General features: G+C 34.2%; 1 protein-coding gene across 6 annotated transcripts in view; it reads left to right on the top strand.

The window, feature by feature from the left end:
• The window catches only part of LOC106790264 (heterogeneous nuclear ribonucleoprotein K), an 84,585-nt gene that overhangs the window by 55,282 nt on the left and 17,759 nt on the right, over window positions 1-11,544 (top strand). For all 6 annotated transcript variants that reach the window (XM_014755040.1, XM_014755048.1, XM_014755080.1 and 3 more), the window contains 2 exons: window positions 2,769-2,841; window positions 2,930-3,043. In XM_014755040.1, the coding sequence (XP_014610526.1) occupies window positions 2,769-2,841; window positions 2,930-3,043 (187 nt within the window). The remainder of the gene's footprint in view (window positions 1-2,768; window positions 2,842-2,929; window positions 3,044-11,544) is intronic.

Genomic DNA, 11,544 nt, shown 5'->3' with positions numbered 1-11,544 from the left:
TTTTTTATCAAACATAGGACCGTGGTGAAGAGAACGAACGAACGAACGGACAACGAGCACAAAATGATGGACGTGGTCTCTCGATGCTTTTGAAAAGCTTTGAAAAGCACCAACGATAGATACGCCCATGCTTGCAGAGAGACATACACGACCTTTACCATCCGCGAGTACGAAACTTGCTCAACATTCGCCCGTTTTTCCACACTTTTCTCTCTCTCTCTCTCTCTTTATCTCTTTTTTTTTTTTCTTTTTTTTTTTGCGAAGAACGAGTCCCGGATATTTCCTTTTCTGCTTTTTTGACATAAAAGCAAAAGCGTTTTTCTATTACCAACAGAAACTACTTGCCCTCTCTCTCTCTCTCTCTCTCTCTCTCTCTCTCTCTCTCTCTTTTTCTCTTTCTCTCTTACTATATTTCTTTCTCTCTCTCTCTCTTTCTACCTGTCTTTCTACCTGTCTTTCTCTCACCATCGTACGTGAATCATTTAACGAGCTTCTCTTCCTCTCTTTATCCGCTTTAGGATTTGGCCTACTAACGGCATTAGTGTGCAAAATCTACGTATTCGTTGCAAAGATCAGGCTAAAATCAAACATACGCACACACCACTAGCACATTATTTCACCAAGGAAGGATACTCAATAATTCCGTGTACATTATCCAAACTTTATTCATATGTAAATATGTATGAGTACCTTAGTGTGTGTGTGTGTGCATATATATTAGACAAATATGGCTCAGAATTTTTGGATAAATCAAAATCAAGAAACTTTTGAAAATAATATTGTAATTGATTTGTTTGTAATTCATTTAAGAATTTTTAGCCTAATCTACGCGTTCACGCACATGCACACAGACACCCACGAATAAACGACACATTACTGATGGGTAATAATGAAAGGAAAAATTGAATCGTTTAAAAATCAGCATTTCTTTTTTTTTTTTTTTTGAACAAAAATGTAAATTATTATATTTCAATTACGTCGTCGGTAATGTGTGTGAGATTAATTACAGAATAATTTTTTTTGCTTTTTCTTTTCCCAACGAATAGGATTCGAAGCGTGACGTGTTTTACCCACGGGGATATTCCTTTAAAGGAAAAAAAGAAAAGAAAAGAAAACCTAAGTCGAGAACCAGTTGCTTCGATAAAAGTTATTCTCTTTTTACTTTTTTTCGATTGAAAAAGTATCCAACGAAATTACAGCACGTCGTTTTCCGGCTGCTGTTATTCTCGCGAATTCCGATAATAATAATTAACGCATATGTTTAATTGTAATAAAACATTTTTTAGGCATACGACCCCGAGAAGATCGGCACCCGAACCAAGAAAGAGACAATAAAAATGATTCGCAATTTCCTTCTCGTCCCTGTACAAAAAAAAAGAATAAAAAAAAAATTGATCGGTTGGGTAATGATAATGTTTACGTTCACGTTTTGGCACCAATTAACATTGGCGTTATGAGCACGAACACACCCTATACGACATAAAGAAATTACGAAGTGGAAGAAAAAAGTAATCATTATGATAATAAATAATAATAATAATATTAATAGAGAAGAAACACAACTAGATTAATTTAATAGAATAAATGAATAATAATATGCCCCAATTTTTTAATTGTACGTAATCATGTAATTAATATGATTTATACGCACATACGTATACATGAATATATATATATATATATGTATCATATATGTGTCGTACTCTTATCACGATCTTCGAGTTTATATATTGTCTTCTAACACGATATCCGACGTTCATACGATTATTAATAATCTTTAATTGCTAAGAGTTAATTAAATTATTATATTCCTACGTTGCGGGGTTTTTAATAGTACAAATAAAAATGGAAAAAGGATAAAAAATAAAAAAACGTCACATTATTAACAACGCAAGTATGCATGTGGTGCGATAATGAACGATAAAAATGGCAAGGAACCTGCGTTTAGATTATTCTCATCGTGTTCTTACGAAACCAAAACCAAAATCTAATCCCGTTAGAAGGAAGTCAATAATAATAATAATAATAATAATAATAATTATGCTTCTAACATATCGAGAATAATTTTGACGTTAAATGTTAACCAGCAATAGCACCAAATAATTCAAACTTTTTCTTTCTAATTTTATTCAGAAAAGGGTTTGCAGCTACGAGGTTGATCTTAGCTTCACTTATTGCACAGACCAATTGTTTTTTCTTTTTTTCTAAAATAATTTGTATTTTCTTTTTTTGTTTATTGGTAATTATTACATTTGATTAATCTTACGTTTTTTCAAGTCCTTTTTCTTCTACTCGTTTCTCTGTCTTTTTCTTTCTCTCTATTATTTTGTTTTGTTTTCTATTCGAGATGGTTTTTAAAAGTTATAAAATATTTCTAAAATAAAGATCAAAGAAGATAAAATATTGATTGCTATTTTTTTTAAAATAGTTTCTCCAGATTATATTTTCTTGATACAAAAGTTATATTTTTTTTGTTTGTTTGTATTTTCTTTTTTCTTTCTTTCTTTCGTCTTTTTTATCTTTTTTTATATTCTTTTTTAATTCCAGGGCTATATAAAATAAAATAGAACGATCAAATAACGTTCAAAAATGTTTTGGAGAATACGATTAAAAAAAAAGGACTTCAGTCGATTACGATTTTTTATTTAGGAGGGGAAAAAATATATATGATGTATATATATGTAAAAAAAAAAAAAAAACACACAACGAAAATAGGAATTAATTATAATGTGGAAAATAATTGATTGTTTGGATTGTTTTGATTTTAGTGTGCTGACCATAAGCTCAGACTTGCCTACCGTCCTAACAGTGCTCAACGAGGTTGTACCTAATCTGGAAGAGGTTAGTATTAACAATTAATAATTATTATTATTAATTAAATCAAACACACAAAAAATATTCAGTTATTTAAATTTTTTGTTTGTTTAAGAATGGTCCTCGATTGGGAAACAACGATGAGATCGATATAAGAATGCTGGTACATCAAAGTCAGGCTGGTTGTGTCATCGGTAAGGGGGGCCTGAATATTAAACTACTACGCGAGGTGAGTCATTTTTGAGAATTAACGATTGCTATTGGAGCCCTTTGACGATTCTTATGGCTTCCATAAGTGTCAGCTGGAACTAAATTTGGATTAGGTTGCTATAGTACGGTAAAACAAAAAATATTACAAACTGTTCATTTTTTGAATTTGAATTTGTTTAGATTTATTTTTCAAATGGATTATAAATAAATAAATTTAAAAATGAATTCGAATCTAAAATTTAAACGAAAATCGAATAAATTTTTGACTGTCGGAGTAAACCAAAGTAAATGATATTTATTGAAGTTATACTGAGGAAAGGTGGGGAAGGGGGGGGGTAAAAAGTTAAGTAAATTGTGAAGATTGAAAGAGTAAAAAATAAATGAAAAAAAGGAAAAAAACACACACAAGGATCGTAAAGGGCTGGTTATAAATCTGTAAGAAACATTCCAAGGATGCGTTCTCGTGGAAATCGGTTGTCTGTGCTCGTTCAAACGACGATGAAATATTCGACTTTAGTGGCTTCTTGCTCCGGAGATTCTCGACCTTCCTTTACGCCCCCTCCCTCCCTCCTTTTCCCCAGTCCGCTCCCCCTGCCATGCTCTTTACTCTGCTGAGGTTCTTCGCGGTGAGATTATCCGAGGATATTCCGAACTCTGAATGGTTTACTTTAACTTCAAAAATACACCGTGAAGAAGAAGAAGAAGAAGAAGAAAAAGAAGAAGAAATAGAAGAAGTAGTTGGAGCTTTCGAAAAGTTGGAAGGGCTCCTCCTCTTTACCGCGTAGAAATCACAGTTTTTCGATTGAATCAACGACGTACCCATTATTTTAATCACTCAAGCGTTTAATACTTATATCATTTATCTAGAAATAATTAAACTCCGAGAGAATTGCAACTTTGCTAAAAGTATAAGTAGTTTCTTTTGTTTTTTTTTCCTCTTCCCCCCACCCCCCTGCGCCTTTATTTTTGCACTCGAATCACATTACTAATTGAATCTTTTCGAGAAATTGGAAATACAAACGTTTCATTTTTCTGTTTCGTTTAATTAGTATTATTGTATTGTTTATTTTAATCGGTAGTAAAACTTCGCGTTAAAAGATAGTGGTGGTATATAAGTAAAAGAAAAAAAAAGATCATTCGCAAGGATTTTCTTTAAAGTATTTTTTACTACTTATTGTGTTAATTGTTTTGTCTCGGTAGTATTAAAATACTAGGTTTCATCTCACGTCTCTATTATGAGATAGAGAATCACGCGGAAGACCGTACTTGAGCACGTTCTTTCTTTCTTCAAGTTATATACACCACCCCTCTGTCTGGGAAAGAACGAATTTTCTGTCTCGGCTTGGAGAATAAAAGCACACCTTCTTGATGAGAGATGAGAAAAAGCCAAAGTGCTGTATTTTCCTACGTCTTAACGTTAATAAACTCTTTGAAACATCAAATATATTTGATTAATTGAATATTTCTAACTGTGTGTAACGAATACAAATTTATCTAACGTGAGCTTTTTCATCAGTTTCGTTTGAGTATTAGTACGATAATTAGATAATTTCAATTAACAACATGTTAATGTATGATATGACGTCGAGGAAGGGGTGGTTTTCGAAAGTCGATCACGTAATACCATCACAGGGGTGAGTGAGGGGTGGTGTCTGGTTTCTTCTGAAATATATAACGTGGCCCAAGTGGCTCCTTATGTTTTCACCTTTTTTACTGTGATCCCCCTATCACCACCCACCTCCTCTTTCTTTCGTTTTTCATTTTCTTTTCGATATACTCGTTCTTTTTATTTTACTATTTATTTGTATTCTAATATAAAAGTTGTTAAAAAGGTAGAGAAGAAAATCCCATTACGAAGTGTGTCATATTTTGCGATGAATTTTTTAACTGGTTCGGATATCGTATTTATAGAAACGAAACGTTTTCAAGTTGGTATTCTTAAATTTGTCGAAAGAATCGAAGGGAAGAAAGTGGCGTAGGGGGAGGAGAAGGAGGAGGAGGAGGAGGAGTTGTAAACGAACGAACGACCAACGAGTCCCGGCCATTTTCTTGTTTCTATTTTATTCCTTTTCTCTTTTTCTTAGTCTCTTCCATTCAGAAAGAAAAACGAAACGACGGCACTGCCATTCGGCGACGTCACCGACTTTCGATTTATTTTCGAGTAGTCAAGCTTATCGATTCCTTGCCGTATCGACACACACATACACTTATACGCAACAAATATAAAGTCTGTTGCATCCTTGTATCTTTTTATTTCTCTCAAAGGAATGCGCAGGTAGGAAGATATAGTCAAACGATTACCATCTATCGAATCGAAGCGGACTATCGATTTACTCGGATACTTTTTCCCAAGGATTTTTGTTCTTCTTTAATATTACCAACGATGCGTTCAAGTATGATTCACGTTATATTTTTAACTATTACCTATACGATCATTCCATCAGAAGATACTTTTCCATATTTACGAGATCAAAATATATACGAATATAATACATTATACATGAAATTAATTAGTAGCATAATTAATGATGCTCGTTGCATAAATTTATATAAATATATATATTGTTTTTAAATATTTGTTCTCTAAACATTGAAATAGAAATAACGTACGCTTACGTATAAAAGGTTTTAATTAATTACCCGAAATGATATATTTCCCCATTTGGTATCTTGTCCTTAGTGTTCTGCGTGCGATGCGCGCGTGCAAATGTTAAGAGCAAAATTGTCACGTCAGAAAATGAATTCGTTAATTCCCGAGGAAAAATGATTAGTGGTGTGATTCCGAGCCAAGAATAAAGGGAAGAGATGATAGAGATATAACGGTCATCGTGTGTCTAATTAACTTTCTCGAATAGAAACGATCAGTGTGTTTGGCATTTGGCCCGTCGTACACATCGGACGGTGGTGGTCACACATGCAACTGTCAGCATGCAACTCTGGAAAAGCTAATTAAGACAGGACTTATACGAGTAGGCTAACGCATCCAGACAGGGTCTCCGGTTATGTCCTTTTAGATTTCTATCATACCTTGTCATAAGTAACAATCATCTACTCGCATTTAATGAAACTTCATTTTTCCCATTTTATTATTTTCTTCTTCTTAAACGAAGTATAATAACACAGAAACGCAAGAAAAGGAACACATTTATTAATTACTACAAATTGATTTTATTTTAATGGCGGGGTGAGGAGGAGAAGGGGGTTTAGTGGGTGATTCGTATTAATTGATCGGAAACGTTTATATTCTAAAGCTATCCGGGACTTTGCGGTGGTTGGTCTGCTAGAGAGCATCCAAATAGGTCATCCAAACCAGGAGAGTTTGGTGATTAACCCTGTGCGTGATAGTCGAGATCGTTCATGCGTCAAGTTCATCAGGAAAGCACGTTTCCACGGTGTCACTGTCAGAGAGGATCCTCTCCAAGCTTTAGCTCCAATGTTCGGTTTTAGCATTCGGCTTCGAATCTCTAACGGCTTTGTTCTTCTCAGTATTATCGTTACAAACGTGTTCATTTATCTCTCACTATGTTCTATAATATAATTATTCTATTTCCCATGGTTAGTTGATTTAAAAATTATCTTTGATATCTAATCGCGTGCAATGAGTTTTATTGTTACTACTTTTTTTGTTGGGTCGTTTGAAATTTTTTTTATTCATATTACCAGCAAAAATCATATTCACATATTAAATAAGTAAATGATATATATAAAAGAAAAGTCATAGTTGGTACGTTGTAGACTAAATTGAATTTGCTTCAATTTTTCTTCTTCTTTTTTTTTTTTTTTTTTTTTTTTTTCCATAGCGGAGCCCTCGAGTGTAAAGGGTTAATTTCTTCTCTTCCGTGTTTCGCGTAGCACGATAAAAAAAAAACCATTTGTTTCTTTTCGAAAATATATATATATATANCCAGCAAAAATCATATTCACATATTAAATAAGTAAATGATATATATAAAAGAAAAGTCATAGTTGGTACGTTGTAGACTAAATTGAATTTGCTTCTTTTTTTCTTTTTTTTTTTTTTTTTTTTTTTTTTTATTGTCTCCATAGCGGAGCCCTCGAGTGTAAAGGGTTAATTTCTTATCTTCCGTGTTTCGCGTAGCACGATAAAAAAAAAACCATTTGTTTCTTTTCGAAAATATATATATATATATACGGATCTCTTAACGTTTCCAACGCGATAGAACGTGACTGAAAATCCAAAGGGTGATTACCAAAGGGTGAAGAGAGAAAATAAGGTAGAAAAAAAGGACTCTTTCGGCGAGACTCGAAATTAATTCCAGGAAAGTACGCAGGATAATTATGCACACGCGATGGCCTCTCTCGATGTCGTTGACTTGAAAGAAAGTAAAGAAAGAAAGAAAGAAAGAACGAACGAACGAATAAAAGAAAAGAAAGAAAAAAGTCAATAAAACCAGATGAATAAAGTAGTATTTTTCAATGTAGAAAATAAATGTTATAAAATGCCACGAATGTGTTGCAAACGTCGTAGTAAATAATCAATGGGATATCGTAAAAAAAGACTGACATTTTCGTTAGAGACTCGCAACAACTTGGGAATAACATTTCGAACGTTAAAACTCGATCGAAAGGAACCCTCTCCCTCCCCCCCCCGTCCCCTCCAACGAACAAAATAAATTAGGGTTCGAAAACGATAACGATAATTTTCTATTAGTATACGTGAGAAAAGTTTGAGAGAAAGAGAAAGAAAATAAAGAAAGAAAAAGAGAGTTTAGGGGTAGGTTGCAGTTGGCAGGAGGTGGACGCCTAATAAACAAGGATGGAAGCGAAGCTAAATCTCTATTTTCGAGATATGGGGCGGGGGGTCGTCAGTGGTGGTCGCGTTTCCGTCGCGATTCCGTTCGACATTCCCGGCTACTACTCTGTCGTAGCTAATTCTCTGCGTATCGCGAACGAACCGAGGAGAAAGAGAGAGAGAGAGAGAGAGAGAGAGACGAAATGGGAATGGGTCGAGAGACGGATCAATATCGACGGGCACCGAGCTAAACAACGGACGTCCACTTGAGGGACTACTCCTACCTTCCTCTATACGAACACACACACATATATATATATATATATATATAGATATATGTGCCTTTATATATCACATACATTCGTATATCTATCACCAAATTCATTGATTTACATTTTTCTTTATCTTACCTTCGAATTGGAATAAAATTTGTATAGTTGATTATTCAATTAATTCACCAAATTCTATTATTATTGCTCAAGTATCATGATTCGGATTGGACGGTTATTGTTCACTTGCTTTTTATCTTATCTTATTTTTTTTTGTTTTGTTAATAAATAATATAAATAATTTCGTTGGTTGAATGTGATAGACGATTTCAAATGTTCCCGCCAGTTTCGCGTAAGGCGCCTATCAGTCGCCATTTTGATAACGCCATTTTGGGCACGTGGCATTTTTTTTCCCCACCCGTTCGAATTCTCTTCCAAAAATAACGTTCTTTACAATTTCTAAGCGCGTCGTGTTTTTTTTTTTTTTTTATATATTCTTTTTCTTTTTAATAACAGCAACAGTTATAAAAATAAGTCCCGACCATTTTCTTTTTTGTTCTTTTAAGAATTTGATTTTCTTTAGTAAATGAAAAAGAAAACCACAAGGAAAAGATTGAAAAAGATTAGGCAGAGGTACGACGCCGAGTCGAAGGTCGATCGACCCTTTTCTACTACAGTTACCTTCGAACTTATATAACTTACAACCTTTCTCCATCGATCCACGAGTTCTTTTACTCTTATTACTCTCTTTCTTTCTTTCTTTCTCTGCTAGGAAAACTTTTTAACGAAGATTTCGTTGAGTCTTCTCGACGGAGATGAGCTTGAAATGAGAAAGAAGAAAAGTAACACGCGACATTATCGCGTAGAACCGTTTAAATTACCATTTTTATATTCGCTTCTTTTTTCTTTTTTTTTTTTTTTGCATTGAGATCGAACTTTTGGACTTCTGCTTTCGAAAAGAAAAAAAATATGATCCAACGACGTGAAGAAGAACGTTTTCTATTTGCTTGATTCTCCCCAACTAAAAAATTACTAACCAATTAAGAAATTATTTAATTATATCAAACTATACATACCGCGTCAATTATACTTCACGACAAATATTATAATATAATTCAAATGAAATCCCCGTAGTACGATCGGAACAAAAAAATTACGGTTAAATCCAACAACATTTTAGTCATGGGAATCAAGAAAAGATAAATAATTGAAAGAATGATGGGTGGGGAGGGGGAGAAAAAAAAAGTAAAAGAACAATATAGGGAAAAAAGGGGTGAGTAGGAAAAGGGGCGTATCCGTTTGATTTCCCTTTTCCTCGTGGTCTTTCTGTACACGCGATGAAGTTTTCAGGAGCACAGCAGTAACGCAATAGTAACAATAGGAATAGTATTGTGACATGTGTTTTTATCGTTGCTGCTGCTGCTTCTGCAACTTTGGCAACTACGACGACGACGAGGACGACGACGAGAAACTCGACGAAGTTCGAGTTCTACGACCAGCACGCAATCCAAAAACAGGTGCTGGTAACTTCGAAGCCAAGGCAAACGGACGTTTCCGAACAGCTGCCATGCCAGGTGTACGCTCTGGACCTTATCCTGTCCTGTCTTTACCTTACCTTACCTTACCTTACCTTACTTTTATATACATCTTTCTTTCTTTCTTTCTTTCTTTCTTCCTTCCTTCCTTCCTTCCTTCCTTTCTTTTTTTTTCTCCTTTGTTTTTTTGCTGTCTCTAACTCTTCGTCTCTTTCTTCTGTTGTATTTTTTAAGTCTTCCGACATAACCGAGTTTTCGTATCTCCTCCCCCTGCCCACTTGACTTTTTTATCTTTGCATTTTTAACTCGTAAACCGGTTACTTCGTGTTTGGATTATATTTAAATATTACAGACATTTTCTTCATTTAATTAATTAATTAATATTGAAATTAGATTGGGTACGAGATACTTCATCGAAAGATCGAAACGTAATAATAATTTTTATATATTATCGAAAGTATTAGACAATAAGGATAAATTAGAATAGTTGAAGAATGGGGGAAAATAGAAGATAGCAACATCCTCCCCTTTTGTTTTTTTTTTTTTTTCGTTATTCCTTCTCGACGACGCCAGCTCGAAAACAACACCCGTGTGCCGCCTCGAGTTTGCTTTACGTTTTCAATTTACTTAATTTTCCTTGAGAGAACTTTTAAGTAGTCCTAGAAGTTTCTCTGAGAAAGTAAAAGAATCATGGGGTGGGGTGGGGGTAAAAACTAGGGCCACGATATCCTTTTCTTTTTTATTTTGGTCGATTCACATTCGACAAATGAAAAAGATTCTTCCTCTAATTTTTATTTACGATTAAAGAAAAATTCAGGAAACAACGCTTCGTTGTTCAAATTGTTTGCAGATTCAATCCAGAAAAAAAATAAAAAACAAGTCGAATGATTTTGTATTTTTTAAAGTAAAATTGTTTGAGAAGAAAAGAAAGTAAAAGAAGAAGAAGAAGAAAAAAATGGTGGGGGAGCACGAAAAAGAGTCGAGTGGTTGGCAAGATCTCCCCTCCTCCTTCAACCCGGTGTACCCCTGTTTGGTCGGTGGTATCCGTGGTTGAATGAAGGTGGGTGGGTCCTGATCGCGAGCGTAACGAAAGCCAGGGGCGCATGACGCTCCGTCGAAACCCACCACCTTTTCAGTTCGCCACCGTTCCTTCTCGCGTAAGCATCGTGTCCTTTCGTTGATACTTTTATATTCGCGAATTATTACTTTGTCCTACTTTTTTTTTTATATTTATTTTTCCTTCGGGGCTAAGAAAATAATTGGTTCAAGTATCCTCGTAGAAGGGAATAATCGAGGAAAACAAAAATGAGTGAGTAATCGAATATTCTGGCTTCTTCTTTCCTATAACTTCTTTTTACGTATCATTATTTTCTACTTATTTTTTTTTTTTCCTTTAACTTTCGTTAGTTAAGAGTTTTCGAACTTTGGAATTTATTTTTAGTTGAAGAAAAAAAAAAAAAAAAGAAAGAAAATAAGTATTAACGAGTAAAAGTAAGCTACTAACGATAAGAACATTTTCAATTACCCGCCATATATTTCTTACTTTTTCTTTTTTGTATAAACGCCTAACGAATGAAAAAATAATAATTTATAAAAGAGGATTTTTTTGGAAGGTGGTGGTGCATCGATCGAATTGTTAAAAGAAAAGTATTATTCCAGTCGTGTATCGGTGGGGGTAGAATCGCCCACGTGCTTCTCATCTCAATTACAAAACGATATATGCCCTTATTATTATCCCTTTTTTTCTTCTCGATATAATATACCTTTCTTTTTCCTCTTTCTCGTTCATTCGAAGAAAAAGTTTCAATGTAGAATTGGAAACGCTACTTATATATTGAAAAGTCTTTATCTGTTGTGTGTTGGTTAACCTTTTCCCGTTCATTGCACCCCCATCAAAACTTTCCTTCTCTTTCCGATGCGTGCGCATATTTCAACAATAAGATGATCATATAGTCCCCCCCCC

This window comes from Polistes canadensis, unplaced genomic scaffold (assembly GCF_001313835.1).
Source record: "Polistes canadensis isolate GaletaPanama2010 unplaced genomic scaffold, ASM131383v1 scaffold_7, whole genome shotgun sequence".
Classification (NCBI taxonomy): domain Eukaryota; kingdom Metazoa; phylum Arthropoda; class Insecta; order Hymenoptera; family Vespidae; genus Polistes; species Polistes canadensis.
The sequence above is the reverse complement of the archived record's forward strand: the minus strand, read 5'-3'. Positions and strand labels throughout refer to the sequence as shown.